The 17,735-nt window shown below is 37.5% G+C and overlaps 1 protein-coding gene, 1 long non-coding RNA gene and 1 pseudogene across 2 annotated transcripts; 1 reads left to right on the top strand and 2 right to left on the bottom strand.

The window, feature by feature from the left end:
- Positions 1 to 197: 197 nt before the first annotated feature.
- LOC133852733 (uncharacterized) lies at positions 198 to 2,765 on the top strand. Its single transcript, XR_009895968.1, has 4 exons — positions 198 to 423; positions 502 to 566; positions 1,160 to 1,215; positions 2,531 to 2,765. It is a non-coding gene; the product is annotated as an uncharacterized LOC133852733 (long non-coding RNA).
- A 4,555-nt stretch (positions 2,766 to 7,320) lies between these two features.
- Positions 7,321 to 8,230, bottom strand: LOC133852172 (protein VAPYRIN-LIKE-like; annotated as a pseudogene).
- A 7,399-nt stretch (positions 8,231 to 15,629) lies between these two features.
- On the bottom strand, positions 15,630 to 17,424 carry LOC133852159 (protein VAPYRIN-LIKE-like). Its single transcript, XM_062288846.1, has one exon. The coding sequence runs from the start codon at positions 17,312 to 17,314 to the stop codon at positions 15,905 to 15,907; it is 1,410 nt and encodes a 469-aa protein (XP_062144830.1). The 5' UTR covers positions 17,315 to 17,424; the 3' UTR covers positions 15,630 to 15,904.
- Between the last annotated feature and the right edge of the window lie 311 nt (positions 17,425 to 17,735).

Raw genomic sequence — 17,735 nt, 5'->3', positions numbered from 1 at the left:
AGAAAAGAAGTTAGAAATGAAAAAAAAATTAATGAATAAAATTAAATAAAGAAAAGAATTAAAGAATTTAAAATAGAAAAGAAATAAAAAAAATTAAAAGAAAAAAAGAAAAGTCAAAAGTAAATGAATATATATATATATATATAAGAAGTGTGGTATTCACTAAAAGGAAGGGCCTGGCCTTTTCCTGGAAAAAAAAAAAACAAACAAACAAACAACAAGGTGCAGTGCGCCTTGTTTTAGAGAAAAGGCCGAATGGCCTTTTCTTTTTTTGGAAAAGGCAGTGACTCTTCTTCTTATTTTTCTCTTAAGTATTTTTATAGAAAATTCTTGATCTACGAAGATCCAACGGTCTGATCTTCAATCCGACTTCAATAACATAATCTACGAAGCCCGATCTACGTTTCTACCGATTGGTTTGAGGTATTTTTGCAAACTCTTGGTCTTTGTGATTTTAGATTAAATCCAAAGATATATAAGTTTGATTTTATGTGTTCTTAGGATTTGTTGTGTGGAGCTTGCTAAACACCCTCCAAGTGTTGGATTTGCATTTGGTGAAATTTTTGGTGAGTTTCCTCAAATCCTAACTTTTGAATATTTAATTTTAATTGAGTTTTTATGTGATTAACCCTTAGTAAAAGCTATTGGGTTAATAATATTGTGTTTGGGATAGTATTTTATAAATTATGATTTAAATTTAAACCTTAATTTGATGGATTAAATTAATTTGGAGGTTTTTAAGTGATTAAAATCTAGATCGTTAAATTATATTAATAAGTTAATAATTGTTGTATAAAGATTAATGAACATAATTTTAAAGTTAATGATATTGAAAAAATGTTAGTGAAAAATAATCTAGAGATTAGTGAATATAATCTTTGGTCTAATATTCTTATAAGTGTTAGTAAAAATAATTTATGGGTTAGTGAAATTAACTACGGGTTAGTAATTAATTAAATAGTAATGTTAATGTCTAACCCTTAATAAATATTTTGGGTTAGTATTATTTGAGTTTAGTTAGCATCTATAATCTATAGGTAGATGTTTGGAACCCTAAAATTATATGGGTTTTCCATAGGTTAGCTCTTGAGCAGTTTAAGAGCTAATATGAGTCTAATGTTAGAAAATAACAAGTAATGTGCAATGTATTATTTTTCAGTGACGCATTGCAAGGTGTTGTCTAGGAAACCTACTGCTTAATATCCGCGCTGCCAGGTGATATTTTACTCACTGAGAAACTATTATTTTCATGTATTATAGAATTGCAAAATATATATTGTTTTGTAAATCCGAACCAACTGTAGGTTAAATATATCTATTTTGCTTGATTTGAGTACTTTAGAGTATGTTCAAATATATCAAGAATAGTTTCAGAATATAGTATAGTGTGTTGCATGTTTTGGATGAAATATTAAAATGTTTAGAAAAATATGATTTATCAGTATAATACAGTAAGGCAATATTTACTGGTCAAGCACAGAGCATAGAGCATGTAGCATAGAGCATAAAGCATACAGTAACCCAGCAGCAGCCCAGTAACAGCTCAATTCAGCAGTTTAACAACAGCACATCAGCATGCATAGCATATATAGCATGATTTAAATTGTGTGATGTTTTCATGATAGAATATTGTAGTTTTTATGCTAGACGTTTTAGTATGCCTAAGAGTTTTACTGGCAAAGAGCTTATGTATATTGCTATCGTCTAGTTGTATGATTTAAGAACATTGAGCTTGGACGTACAAGGGTATTGTCATTGTTCGGTATGAGTAATATAGTGTCCTGGGAGTAGGTAGATGGATTGTCGTGGTACATCAGCAAGAAATGCCTGGATATCAGAGTTTTACTCTAGTAACCGCGTGGACAACTATGTGTCATAGACATGAAGTTGTAATGCCCTAGGATTCGGTGTTAACCATGTTCGAAAAATGATAGTAAGCTCGTACTAAAGAAAGAGATGACATGTTTTAAACTTGGTGTACTTGGATGCGACGCTATTGTTTGGGATATCAATGTGACTTGGGAGTAGGTAGATGGATTGTCGTGGTACATCAGTAAGAAGTGCTTGGATATCAGAGTTTTACTCTAGTAACCGCATGGACAACTATGTGCCATTGACATAAAGTTGTAATGCCCTGAGGCACGGTGATATCATAGTTAATAACGTTAGATCTCTGTGCATTAGAGCTACCAATATAAAAGTATTATTGTAGGTGGGTGTATACGTAGTTGCTTCCAGCCATTGGAACTTCTACGTATGGGTCCAACTACATAATATGTTTTAATTGTTTTCTGATAGTCGGTGTTTGCTATATCAGCTATGGAGGTTTTCAAACAAAATTTTATAAATTGGTAGCTGTTATAGTGTACGCGAGACTAAAAAGAAAAAGTTGGTTCATTGCGAAAACTCAGTTAGTTCAATATCACTGAGGCCTCGGTATATTTTATACGGAGACGGTGGGCTCATAATTCCACCTGTGTGGATGTGGCAACCCCCCGCAACCGTGCATACATTGATGCTTTAGTTGCAGGTTTTGCGGATATAGATATTGACTCGTCCACCTAGCGTATGGGATGCTATGATTGGAGCACATCACGACAGTCATAAGTCACAGACTCATGGGTAGTCCGCATTTTGGGTGTTTTATTTATGCCTCGTGTCCTACGTGGCATATGTATTTGTTAAGCCTGTATTTTATTATATCATTAGTGTAATGTGTTTTATAAGCCTTAAATAGATAGACTTGTAAATGACTCTTGTTGTAATTAACCGTTATGTGTAAATGTATTTCCGCTATTGATATGTGTTCTGCTGTACATTGATATTTATATTCTACTATGTTAAATGTAACTCTGAATATCAGGTACATGTTATGGAACGTATACGTTATGTTGGCTGAGCGACAAGTAGTCGTGACACAGTGAGAATCCATTTATGTATGTTTTCAAAAAAAAAAAGAAAAAAGAAAAAAGATGGGGTCGTCATAGAAATGATCGATTTTATGCGTAAGAAAAACAAATTCAAAATTCAAAAACACATGAAAATATTTTTTGGAGGGGGGTGGGGGGGACAGTTTAAAAACACATGAAATTTTTTTCGTGGCCCGCCCCCCCCCCTCCCCAAAAAAAAAAAGATGTTAGAGCCATTTTAGATAAAAACGACTCCAACTAGTCGTTTTTTCCAAAACAACTCCAAACAACTCTAGTTGGAGCCGTTTTATGGCAAAAACGACTCTAATTAGAGCCATTTTGGCCAAAAAAAGCTCTAGTCACTAATTATAATTTATTTTATAGAAATTTTTTTTATATATATATACTAAATAAGCATATAATATACTAGCTAATTAAATATAGTATTTGGCTCCAATAGTTTTTAATTTTTAATAAATTTATTAATACATTTTTTTATTAATATATGCTACATATATTACTTAATATTTATAAGTGTGTGTATTAGTTAACATATATACTAACTACTTAGCATTGAATCAAAAAAAAATTAAAACCAATTTTTATTTATTTACTTTTTTTCTATAATTTTTTGTTATTATATATATATATATATATATTTTTAATTTTAATAATTTTATGAAATGTATTTTTGTCATGATTAGGGGGAACATAGATCATACCACAATCGATCACATAAATCATATCACGATTGATCACATGATTGTACCACGATTGATTACACTTAGATCATACCACGATTGATCACACTTAGATCGTACCACATAGATCTATCGTGGTAGGATCTAAGTGTGATCAATTATGGTACGATCATGTGATCGATCAAGGTACGAACATGTGATCGATCAAGGTACGATTTATGTGATTGGTAGTGGTACAATCTATGTGATCGGTCATGGTAGGATCTAAGTGTGATTGATCGTGGTACGATCTATGTGATGGGACATGGTACGATCATGTGATCAATCATGGTACGATCTATGTGATCGATTGTGGTACGATCAATGTGACCGATCGTGGTACGATCTAAGTGATGGAACGTGTTACGATCATGTAATCGATTGTGGTATGATCTATGTGATCGATCGTGGTACGATCAATGTGAGACATTTTTTTTTGTTTAAACAGCTCTAATTTGAAACCTTTTGTTTTTTTGTTTAAATGGATGCAATTAGAGCCGTTTTGATCAAAGCGACTCCATTTCGAACCATTTTGTTAAAACGGCTCTAATTAGAGCCGCTTTTGTTAAAACGACTCAAACTAATTTGACTTGTTTTAATGAAAACGGTCCAATTAGAGTCTTTTTACTAAAACAACTCTAATTATAGTTGTTTTAACTAAAATGACTCTAATTAGAGCGGTTTTTTTTAAAACAGTTCTAATTTGAGCCTTTTTTTTGGGCTCTAATTGGAGCCTTTTTAGTTAAAATTGGCTCAAATTAGAGTCCATTTAACAAAAACGGCTCAAAAAGCTTTTTTTATTTTTTATTTTTTTTATTTGGGGGTTGTGAGTCTTGACTGCAGGCAATAACGAACATTTGTTGGTTGATTGCCTGATATATATATATATATATATATATATATATATATATATATATATATATATATATATATATATATATATATATATATATATATATATATATATATATCAAATTGATAAACTTAAAATGTACATGCATCAATTTTATCACTTTTTAAAATCCATGTACCTTAGCTTGGTGAATAAAGAGTGAAACCCTAAGTATCAATTACGGATTTAACCCAATTTTTTTTTTTTGTTAAAAAAAAAATAATAATAATAACTCATCATTTAAACATTTCACTTTGGCTTTAATTTATTGGGCCACTAGGTCCTACAACCTAACTTCTAAAAAGTGACATTTGTTCTCCTTTAATCACGTGGTTCTCACATGCATGCTTCTTATTAATTAATACTATTAAAAAAGCATACGAGAATCACATGTTATTAAAAAAAACATATGCTTCTCACAAAGTAAAAGAAATATGTCATTTTTTTAAAGGCTGGTTTATAAAAACTTCCACAATTCAAATTTATAAGAAATTTATGTCTGGTTGGAAGTGTTGCGCACTGGTCCTCCATTGAAGTTGCCATATTTATGCTTAAAAAAAAATCCAAATGAAAAACTACAAAGAAAATTAGAATCTTTAAGATGAGACTTTGGGGTGCTTTAGGAGCCAAAATTGTAAACATGATAGCATCTTTTTTAATATTGCAACCGACATGTAGTTCGTGATTGCACATGCTAATCAAATATGTATACCAATATAAAATAACAAATACAAAATATATATCAAATTAAATGCCAAATTTCACCTTCATATATATAGGAAGGGTGGAATTTCTTATCATCGACTATTGCTTGATCGGCTGAAACATCTTCATCAACAAAATTATCCTGAAAATGAGGAAATTTATATTGGGTTGTTGTTAGATGGTGATATGATCAACAATAATGGTTCTCCTAATTCAGGTTGACTCCAAAATTCTTAAAGAAAAGTTTTGTCTTTTGCAGGTTCTGAGGTACTCCACTTCATCCCCATCTTCCAACTGAAATTCCTGATAAGGCAGTGGTACATATAGTCAGGGACGGAGCCACAAACTCTTACGGACAGGGGCCAAAGGCTAAACAAAATTATTAGTAGGGGCTAATAGGCTAAATTTTATTTTTTTTACCTAATGTTTTTTTGTTGTTTTTTGGAATTGAGGGGGGGCCATGGGCCCTGCCAGCCCCCCCTTGATCCGTCCCTGCATATAGTCTATATATGTTATATAAATTTATTGTTTATTGTTCTTTGAGCGTGTGAGAAGTATACGTTTTTTTAATAACATCAACACAATTGAAATTTTTTTTTATTAAAAAGCATGTGCATCTCACTTAACACACAATAATTTTATATATAAAGTTGAAAAAAATTCTTCCCAATACAATTTAAAAGAAAACTCTGTCCATTTGAGATCGGCAGTAGATGAACATTTGTTGGTTGATACCGCCCTCAAGGCCCTTGATTTTGTTTCCAAATTTACAGACAATTATGAACTCATCAATAACATACAATATCAAAAAGGACAATTCAAGATGAAACAAATAAATCCAAGTTTGGAGCTTGGTTCAGTTGTGGAGACACAACAAACTATAAATTAAAGCTGAACCCAGACTCTTGTAATTGAACCACTGAGGAACATCCCAGACCCCAGTCCAGGATAACACTGTAAAGCAACTAGTGCACAGACCGGTCCTCATTAATATGGTATCATATTAGAGGCGATGAGTTCAAACTATTTTTCAAAATTTACTTCTCTTTTGAACTAATAATTTGTTTGTTTCGACGTAAATGTTTTATGTCGAAAAATATTTTTAACAAAATTATTTTTCAGAAAAAATAATTTCTTTAAAAATATTTTTTAGTGTTTGGCTCGTTCGAAAAAAAATACCAATGAAAAAAAAAAAAAAAAAAGAACAACCGGCGATGGTGGCCAGAATCCGACGATACAAGTCAGATTCCGACACGCGGCAACTGTGCTAAATTCCGATAACACTAATTAGATTCCGAAATTCAAGGATATTGGGCAACAGATTCAGGCTATCAACAAACTCCAATGATCGGCGGTGGTGAATTTCCACAAACGTGCGTGTAAGAATGAGAAGTTTAAATTCAGAAAAAGGACTTTTGGTTATAAAATCCGGAAATCATTTTTCAAAAATTAAAGAAGTTTTTTTCAATCAAACTGAAAATGATTTCCGTTAACCATCATTTTCAATTGCACTAAACACCAAAAAATATATTTTTTTTATGCCCAAACAAACGGAGCATAAATATTAGACATGTTGGACCTCACTTATTAATTGAGTGTTTGAATGCACACATAAATAGAATATTAAAATATAAATGATATTATTACCTTAAATTTAAACTTTTAGAATAAGATTGTAACATTGAGTCATGAGTTGGTCCAAAAACCCAATTCCATCAAACTAAGAGAAATATACTTTGAATAGACACATGGACGTATATTCTCAAATTATAGAATTTACGCCGTTTCTACTTTATAGACATAAAAATACTTAAAAAATGCCACATATTAAAATGGTGGAGCTTATTCGAAGCAGACAAAAATTAGTCCCTTCTCAAAAGGCTCTTTCTCCATTTTTGCGGAGACGCTTTTTATTAAAAAAAATAAAAAGACAATTTTTGCTCAATCCTCAACAGGAACTTGCCACTTGGCCTTTTAGGAGATTATTTTTTCAAGCGTTTCGATGCTTAAAAATAGCCTAAATTCCATAATTTAAGAACCTATAACACAAATCGTAGAAAATCCTTATCACAGATGAAGTTGATGAAATTGTTATATAGCAGAATCTTTCACACACTATACACTTCTTTCTCTTCCTTTCTATTCGCATAATGCAGCGGACTCCACCCACTAGAATCAAAGACATCAGCTTTCCCTCCAAGCCGTAAGCACGCAAAACCTTATGGTCCTTATCGCTTCAACAAACCCCCTGACCGCCACAACATGAACCGGCGTCCGGCCACCGGAATCGACCGGTGCACATCGTGCAAAACCTTGTCTACTCTATGATCAATTTCACAACCAGAAGCTATCAGAATCTTCGAAACATCAAGATGACCGGCACGAATGGCCAACCCAATCATGGACAGCCCATTTGAATCTTTATCATTCGCATCAGCACCAGCATCAATCAAATCAGCGACCGAATTTGCCTTACCATTTACTATAACGGGTCTCAGCAGGGTCGTAAGCTGGGACTCAGTACAACCAGAAATGGCTTTCTTGAAGAAGAAATCGGCTTCTGGGATCTGGGTATGGTGCGAAACGAGGAATTCGACGACATGGGGGCCCACAAGGTTGATGGGTATGGTGGCGTCACGAAAAACGTGACGTCCGGGCTTGGCAAACAGACGGCGGAGATCGTCGAGGCGGGCTTTGCCAGTGGGGAGCATGGAGGATTGGACGGTGATGACATCGGGCTTGGAAGAGAGAGGGGGTTGATCGGACTGCCGGGAGAGGACGAGGGTGTAGGATGAGGAAGAGAGCGGTGGGATAATGGAGAAGGGTTGGGTGAAAGAGAAGACAGAAGGGTTTGTGGTGGTGAGAGACACCGCCACAGCCATGGTGTGCATGAGGTTGCTCAACTGAAACGTGGCGGTACACTTTCGGGCTTTCTTGAAGGCCAAGTTTACTTCTTTAACGTCTGGTTTCACCAGCCTGTCCATGACACCCTTTATGGGCAAAGCTCACTCTTATTTATATCCATCTTATTTATTATTTTAATTGTAAATTGGTTTTAATTAATGGATTAATATTGTGAGGCTTGTTTGTTGGTTTAGGTTTCGGTGGGAGGATGCACGACGGATTTTTGGATCTTTCATTATTTTTAAATGAAATTGATAGGATCTGCTTTATAGTAAATATATAAAGTTTATATATATAACAGTGTAAATGATTTCATGTTATTTAAATTTTTTAAAAATGTATTAATATTAACTTTATATATATATATAGTTAGATGTACTACTTTTAAATTTTAATCATAAAATTGATGATATTTATTTCATTTGGGGATGAACAGGATAGGAAGGTGAAAAATGGAAATGCAGTGATCAGAACCGTTTGTAGCTGCGATCCAATGTGATACAAAATGGGAACAAAAGTTTACATTATTGTAAGTTCCAGAGTTAACCATCAAATGCCTATCAAATTCACGTCATGACGGAGGAGCCACAAAGAGGTACTGTCTGGTCATGTCAAATGCTCTTTATGACGAAGGAGCCACAAAGGGCTACTGTCTTGTCTTATCAGATAGTCTTCATGACGTCTTTTGCCAAAATATTTGAAAGTTAACGATGAAATCCTAGCTACTGTTATGACATCATGTCGCAGAATGCACAATGCTAAAAGCACTTTGTGAGCACTTTTCGACCACATATAAATTGTTAAGGATGCCTGCTCTATGGGCTCATGCAAGAACATTGAGAAAAGACCTAGAGAAACCATATAGAGGTAATCTTGCTTCAATCATCCGTGTGTCAAAGAGAGGATTTGTAAAAAGCTTTGAGCTTTCTTTCTTTTAGAGTTTGAATTCCTTTCAAACCACACCATACACATTATTCAATCGCAAAGAAGTCTACTAATGGATTGGCAAGGAAAGGCATTTGCAAATGATTGACCAGTAGAGAGTTGGAGTAGAGACACGTACAGGGGAGCAGGTTGTCCTACAGATTAATGAGGGAATTTAATACGAGTTGTAAGTTTCCTTTGCTTTTAGTTTGATATTTTATATTAAAAATTTCTTGAGTTTCATTGTCTCAAAGTAATTTTACCTTTGATGTGTTGACTGTATATTTGATGTGTTCCCTTTATATAGGAGTGGCCGCCATCCATAAATCATAATGCATCTTCTTGCTTTGCATTGCAAATAGGAGTGGCGTGGTAGCTCTTACTCGATATTTGCAAAATTTGAACTCATCATCACCAGGTAGTTCCTCTTGCAAGTGCATGCGAAATATTTCGACAACCAAACCATTCAAAAAATGATATCAAAACCGAGCAATCTTGAATACATCTAGGTTTGCCGGTAACTTCCCTTCATGCTATGATAATTAATAGGACAATCAATCTTCTACCACTTGCTTACACATTATGGTATTTCCTACGTACGGGTGTTATTACATATATATTATTCATGCCTTATTGGTTTAGTATTTAGAGTAATTTCAAAAGTCACTCTTGTATCTTTTTTGTGTTCCTCCAAGAATGATGTAGTTTTTAAAATCATCATTTGATCAAAATTCAATAGTGATCAATTACAAGTTGAATGGTGATTTTGAAAACCACGTCATTTTTAGAGGGATACAAGTGTGCAAGCATTGCTTCTGTAACGACCCACCCCTAATGACACAATATTGTCCACTTTTGGCTCCTCAAATCAGATTTCCCAGGAGGTCACTCATCCTAGGATTGCTCTCGCAGCGGCTCGCTTAACTGCGGAGTTCTGATAGGTTCATTGCCATCACGGCTTTAAAACGCGTTGTGTCATATAGGGTGGGTCGTTACAAATGGTATCAGAGCCATTGTCCAGCCTGAGATGGTGGGAGCGTGCACAAGCCCAATGAGGGACGCCAGCGGGGACGCTGGGTCCAAAGAGGGGGTGATTGTGACGTCCCACATCGCCTGGGAATGAGGATGTGCTTATATGTATAAATGTACCATTTATGACAACAACGCGTTTTAAAGCCGTGATGGCAATGAATCTATCAGAACTCTGCAGTTAAGCGAGCCGCTGCGAGAGCAATCCCAGGATGGGTGACCTCCTGGGAAGTCTGATATGGGGAGCCAAAAGCGGACAGTATTGTGTCATTGGGGGTGGATCGTTACAAATGGTATCAAAGCCATTGCCCAGCCTGAGATGGTGGGAGCGTGCACAAGCCCAATGAGGAACGCCAGCGGGGACGCTGGGTCCAAAGAGGGGGTGATTGTGACGTCCCACATCGCCTGGGAATGAGGATGTGCTTATATGTATAAATGCACTCTTTATGACGCAACGCGTTTTAAAGCTGTGATGGCCATGAACCGATCAGAACTCCGCAGTTAAGCTTGCTGCTGCGAGAGCAATCCCAGGATGGGTGACCTCCTGGGAAGTTCTGTTTGGGGAGCCAAAAGCGGACAATATTGTGTCATTGGGGGTGGGTCGTTACAAATCAGATTTCCCAGGAGGTCACCCATCCTAGGATTGCTCTCGCAGCGGCTCGCTTAACTGCGGAGTTCTGATAGGTTCATTGCCATCACGGCTTTAAAACGCGTTGTGTCATATAGGGTGGGTCGTTACAAATGGTATCAGAGCCATTGCCCAGCCTGAGATGGTGGGAGCGTGCACAAGCCCAATGAGGGACGCCAGCGGGGACGCTGGGTCCAAAGAGGGGGTGATTGTGACGTCCCACATCGCCTGGGAATGAGGATGTGCTTATATGTATAAATGTACCCTTTATGACAATAACGCGTTTTAAAGCCATGATGGTTATAAACCTATCAGAACTCCGCAGTTAAGCGTGCTTTTGCGAGAACAATCCCAAGATGGGTGACCTCCTGGGAAGTCTGGTTTGGGGAGCCAAAAGCGGACAATATTGTGTCATTAGGGATGGGTCGTTACAAATTTCCATAAAGGGAAAGGGTACTTGTCGCCACTTCCGTTGATTCAATATGGATTTAACTCGATAAAAAAAAAACTCGTTAGACTTTTCGCTTTGGCTTTAGTTTATTGAGTGACCCTGTATAATGAAATTCATTTTGGAAGTGATGCGCTCGATCTGGTGCTCTATTGACGTTGCCATGTTCTGCTTAAAAAAACATCCAACTGAAAAACTACAAAGTTCGTGATTGCACATGCTTACATGACATGGTAATCAAATATGTATAACAGTATAAGGGTGGAGTTTCTTATTAGCAGCAATTGCTTGATCCGCTGAAACATCTTCGTCAAAGAACATCATCCTAAAAATGAGAGTAGAAATAGATAATAGTGGGTTTGTTGTTTGATGATGATAGCTAGGATCAGCAATAATGCAAACACGTTGCAAATAGATTAGCCAAATTTCACCTTCATATAGGAAGGGTGGAATTTCTTATCAGCAGCAATTGCTTTATCAGCTGAAACATCTTCATCAAGAAAATTATATCGTGAAAATGATGAAATTTTATATTTGGTTGTTGTTAGATGGTGATATGATCAACAATAATCGTTCTCCTAATTCAGGTTGACTCCAAAATTCTTAAAGAAGAGTTTGTCTTCTGTACATTCTGTCTACTCTACTGCGTCCCCATCTTCCAACTGAAGTACCTATAAGGTAGTAGTACATAGTTTACACGTTTTTTAATAGTATTAACAACTAGAATCGAAGGAAATTAGGGATACATATGAGCCGAATTGAGCCGAGCTTCGCATGTTCGAACTCGGCTCGGCAAATTTTATACAAGTTTTGAGCTAGACTCGAGCTCGGTTAAATTTTCAAATCATACATTCGAGTTTGGCTCTTTTTTTCCAAGGGGTTCGAGGTTGGCTTGAACTCAAAAAGCATTTATCAAATAAACGAGTTCAAGCCGAGCACGAGCTCGTTTTAATTTTTTCTACGTCCCCAAAAAGAGAATACTCACGAGTGGTGTTAAATAGCTTTGATACTATGTGAAATATATTGGAAAAATAGATGGAAGAGAGAAATAGCGGAAGAGAATAATGGACTACATTGTATTGAGTATTGTTCATAATAACAATATTACATAGGTTTCTATTTATAGAAAGATAATGAGTAGTGGGCAAGAAACCTAAGACTACATAAGGTAGAAAATAAACCCTAATAGGAAAGACAATAAATACAGAATAATATAATATAATATATTCTAACATCCCTTCTCAAACTCAAGGTATAACTGCTGGTTGCTAGCCGCGGATGGTGGTGGCTGCTTGGTAGTGAAGTATTTGGGCCTTGAATTGGGCTTGAGATTGGAGCCTTATAAAATAGTCTAAACTGAGCCGGTTTAATTGGGCCAAAATAGGCCAAAACCCATAGACCATTAAATATGATATGACCCAAAATTAAGTGAACTGTGTCTAATCCACTGGGCTGGGTTGACAACTTAGGGCCGGTTAGAAAACTGTGAAGAAATCGGGTCTAACCCGCTGGTTCGGGTTGACAAGTGTGGGCCGGTTGCTTTGGCGATCCGAAAAGAAAAGACCCGGGTCTAACCCGGTTGGCCGGGTTGACTAATTTGGTCAAAGTTGGAAGCGCTGACGTGGCACAAAAAACACAGTAGGCGCGTTTCATACACGCGCGGCAGGAGGGTGCGCGTTGGCACGTGAATTAGAGAAACTGAGAGTTTGGACAGCGCGTGGAGGCGCGTTGAAGGTCAGATGGCGGAGATCGAGGCAGATCTGGAATCTGTAGCGCTTAATCTACCGATTGGCAAGGCCACAGATGTAATTGGCTGAGACACGGCGGCGCGTTGGAGCGTGGGCCAGAAGGCTCAAAGCCGTGCTCGGCGCGTGGCAGCGCGTTAGAACTCTGATGACAGTGATCTCTGCAGCTCTGGAATTTGTCTCTTGATCTGTCGATTGGTGCTATCACGAAGGGCATTGGCCAAGTATGGAGGCGCGTGACAGCACTGGTAGTGTGCTTGAAGGGCACGTGGAGGCACGTGTGACTGTCTTCAGCAGTGGATCTTCCCCAGATCATAAGATGTGGCTGTGATGAAGGTGTGGAAGAGACTGATAGCAATTTTAAAGGCGGGAGTCGACATGTAGACGACTGAAATTATGAGACTGTCATAGAACACATGAAGGACGTCTAGAAGCGTCAATGACGTTTATTGAAGGCCACAAGAAAGTGGCTCAGATACTATGCTAAAATAAATATATGAAATAGAGAATATATGTGAAAGAGAGAGAGGAAGAGAACGAGTGGAAATATATTAAGGACATATATTTATCCTAACAAGTGAAAAAAAAAAAAAAAAAATCCCAAATCTATAAAGCATGGCTCCTTTGACAAAGGAAATTTTTCTCTAAATATAAACTATAAAACATCATATCTGACTGTAAGAGGATGGTTTGCACGAGTGAACCCATAAGTGGCCCTCATCATCCTCGTAAGGCTGATTCTTCGTCAATTCGAAATTAAAGTATATGCACGTACAGTGAGAAAGGCTGAGAGAGCGTAAAAAAATGGAGAGAGCCAAAAAAAAAAATATATGCAGGGAGTGAGATGTAGACGCTGAGGAAAAGAGAGGGGTTGAGGTGGAGAGTGTTATCTCTCTCCTATTACCGAGAATTCTCCAAGAGACTAAAGCCTTAAAGTATTTAATTGTTGGATGTTGAGCCATTTGACCTATGATTTGAATTCTCTCAAATTATTTGTTCGAATTTAAAAGAATTCGAACAGGTGATTGTGAGAGACCACTTATGAGATCCATCTGACTGGATAAGTCTTTGGAAAATCCAATTTTTATTTGTTCAAGTGAGTCTCATAAGTGGTCTTTCACAATCACCTGCCCGAATTCTTTTAAATTCGAACAAATAATTTGAGAAATCCTAATTAATCCTTTTATGTAAGTCATACGATCAATATTAGTGAAGTAGTTGAGACTCGAGACTTTTGATAGAGAAATGTTATATGTACTTAAACTTTTACAAAATGAGCCTTATTAAGATGATCATCTCCAAGGAATAAGCTCTACATCAGTTAATAAGGCTCCCTTTATAAAAATTTAATTACATATATCATTTTTCCTTTTGATGTAAGGGCATTAGCTCTCTAACTGACTACTTTTCTAGAACTTGAAGAATGAAGACTCTGTAAGACCATAAGGTAGTAGGATAGTATCCCTTACGTGAAAAACCATAAATACAAATTATATAATTGATAAACCTATTAAACCAAATAGTAGCCAGGCCTTTTAGACTTTATATATTACATCAAATTATGAATTTTATATATATATATATATATATATATGAGTTACTCCGAATTGAGCCGAGTATTGACATGTTTAGCTCGTTTAATATACTAGCTTAAAAACATGTTCAAACTTTGTTCAATTAATAAATGAACCGATCCCGAGTCGAGTTAATTCGAGCCAAGCCCAATCATGTTCACGATTAATTCTGCTCGCTTACGGCCTTAGAAGAAATTCTATTAAAAAGCATGTGCATCTCTGTTGGAAGAAATTTCTTCAACTCAATTTTAAAAAAAAAAAAAAATCCTTGTCCATTTGAGTCTGGCCATAGACAAACATTAGTTGGTTGATACCGCCCTCAAGGCCCTTGGTTTTGTTTCTGAATTTACAGACAATTGTGAATTGATCCATAACATTTTCATGAGGGACAATTCAGGATGAAACAAATAAATCCAAGTTTGGAGCTTCGGTTCAGTTGTCGGGACACAACAAAGTATAAAGCTGAATCTATACTCTTGTAATTGAACCAGTGAGGAACATCCCGACCAGTTCTGATTCAAGGGAGCATGAGTCATGAGTTAATGGTCCAAAAACCCAGTTCCATCAAACAAAGAGAAATATAGAAACTTTGAACAGGCAGATCAAATTGATGAAACTATTTGCAGAATCTTTCATGCACTTTGCACTTCTTTCTCTTCTTTTCCATTCTCTGTTCTTTCTCTTTCCTATACTCTCAAATCATGCCCTTTCTGCAGCAGCTCAATGAAGTGTGGATGTGTGTGACCTAATTGGGATTAGCCTCCTAGAAATGTGACAACGTCTTTCAACATATCAGTAGAACACAAAGACAAGGACACAAACTGAATCAAGCAATGAACTAAAACACAAGGCAACTCAATAAGACCATAGCCCAAAACTACTTGCATTTCACCAAATGAATCCTCTTTGCCATTCACTTCATTGTGCAAGAACTTACTGAATTATATATAGACATAATTTCATCCAATCCGTCAGAATCAAGAGCCAACAATGGCAACCTAATCTATTCAGGTATGCAACTTATTTTAAAACACTCATTTTAGTCCTTTTTTGTTATGAGATCAAGAACCAACAAGTATAGAAACAGGTACGGTAAACAGAGGAAATTATCATGGCAAGCAAGACAATACGTTTACAACATCAAAACAAAAATCTCAGTTCATTGCATAGAAATCAAGAATTTAATCCTGAAAGAATACATTACACTGAATTGAAGATTCAAGGGCGCCATATGATCCTCTCTAAAACAGATGTACATCATGGTTGGTAGCGGATCACCTTCTCTTTCTCCCCAACCATTCAGTACCATCCACATTTTATAGAGAGAAATCACAGAGCCATATATATACACGTTGGAGAATACTGGATAACAAAGTTAAACAAAACAGAAGATCCCCGTCTTCCATTCAAGCTCGTTCTTTCTCATGACACAGAGGATGAACAAGAGAAGGGTGATTCTTGAAACGATCCAAATCCAAAGAAACCACAGCTTTGAGGCTCTCCCCATTCGCCTTAGCTCCATGAGCAATCAATAGCGAAGCAACCTGGACTTGCCCCGCCTCGGCCGCACATTGCAGCGGCGTGTACCCAGCATCATCAACAACATCAACCTGCGCACCATGATCAAGCAACAAATTCACACACTCAATCCTCCCCTTGAATGCAGCCCTATGCAGAGGCGTCCAACCATTCATATCCTTCCCATTCACATTTGCCCCTTGCGCAAGGCAACTCTTCATTCCCTGAATATCACCCACCCTCGCCGCCCTATGCAACCTATCCCCCAAATGCAAAACATCCAGCAAATGCAAATGCTCATTCTCCACGGCAAGCGCAAACGCAGTCTTCCCGTCATTATTCACCACGTACTTACCATTAGAGCCTTCCAGCAAACACTCCACGGCCTCCAAATGCCCCTCCGCCGCCGCAAAATGCAGCGGACTCCACCCATTACAATCGAAGACATCAGCTTCCCCTCCAAGCCGCACGCAAAACCTTATCGCCTCAACAAACCCCATGACCGCCGCAGCATGAATTGGCGTCCGGCCATCGGAATCGACCGAATTCACATCGATATCTCCAAACGCTGCGCACAAAACCTCCATCAAATCCACTCTGTTCTTGGCCGCCGCCTCGTGCAAAACCCTGTCGACCCTATGATCAATTTCACAACCAGAAGCTATCAGAATCTTCGCAACATCAAGATGACCGGCACGAACGGCCAACCCAATCATGGACAGCCCATTTGAATCCTTATCATTCACATCAGCACCAGCATCAATCAAATCAGTGACCAAATTTGCTTTACAATTTACTATAGCGGGTCTCAGCAGGGTTGTAATCTGGGACCCAGTACAACCAGAAATGGCTTTCTTGAAGAAGAAATCGGTTTCTGAGATCTGGGTATGGTGCGTAATGAGGAATTCGACGACGTGGGGACCGACAAGGTTGATGGGTATGGTGGCGTCACGGAAAACGTGAGGTCCGGGCTTGGCAAACAGACGGCGAAGACCGTCGAGGTGGGCTTTGCCGGTGGGGAGCATGGTGGATCGGATGGTGATGGCATCGGGAGGGGAAGAGAGAGGGGGATGATCGGACTGCCGGGAGAGGACGAGGGTGTAGGATGAGGAAGAGAGCGGTGGGATAATGGAGAAGGGTTGGGTGAAAGAGTAGACAGAAGGGTTTGTGGTGGTGAGCGACACAGCCACAGCCATGGTGTGCATGAGGTTGGTCAACCGAAACGTGGTGGTGCACTTTTGGCCTCTCTTGAAGGCCAATTCCACTTCTTTAACGTCTGGTTGCACCAGCCTGTCCATAGTGTACCCTTTTCTGGGCAAAGCTCACTCTTTTCTCCGGAAAATTGGAACTCAGATGATCAGATGCAGAAGGTCAGCAGTTAGAGGGGAGATGCCATTTCTGACTTCTGAATAAGAATATTTATCTTATTCATTACTTTAATTAATTGTAAATTGGGTTTTATTTAATTAATTAATGGATTTAATATTGTATGGCTTGTTTGTTGGTTTAGGTTTTAAGCGTGAGCGTGAGATGGGGGACTGAAACAGTCCTTTTTAGACATTAATAAATTGTGTGTTTTTTTTTTTTTTTGAAAGGATAAATTGTGTGTTTGTTTGAAGATGGAGGATTTATTATTATTTTATTGGAGAGGGGGAGACAATTTGGTAGCTTTGTGGAAGTTTGATTGGTGAAAGATCGACGACTTTCAACTTGGTTGTT

The sequence above is a fragment of the Alnus glutinosa genome, chromosome 12, assembly GCF_958979055.1.
Source record: "Alnus glutinosa chromosome 12, dhAlnGlut1.1, whole genome shotgun sequence".
NCBI classification, from domain to species: domain Eukaryota; kingdom Viridiplantae; phylum Streptophyta; class Magnoliopsida; order Fagales; family Betulaceae; genus Alnus; species Alnus glutinosa.
The sequence above is the reverse complement of the archived record's forward strand: the minus strand, read 5'-3'. Positions and strand labels throughout refer to the sequence as shown.

Coding starts and splice junctions, on each gene's coding strand:
- LOC133852159 (XM_062288846.1), bottom strand. CDS start 17,314: ATGGACAGGCTGGTGCAACCAGACGTTAAAGAAGTGGAATTGGCCTTC.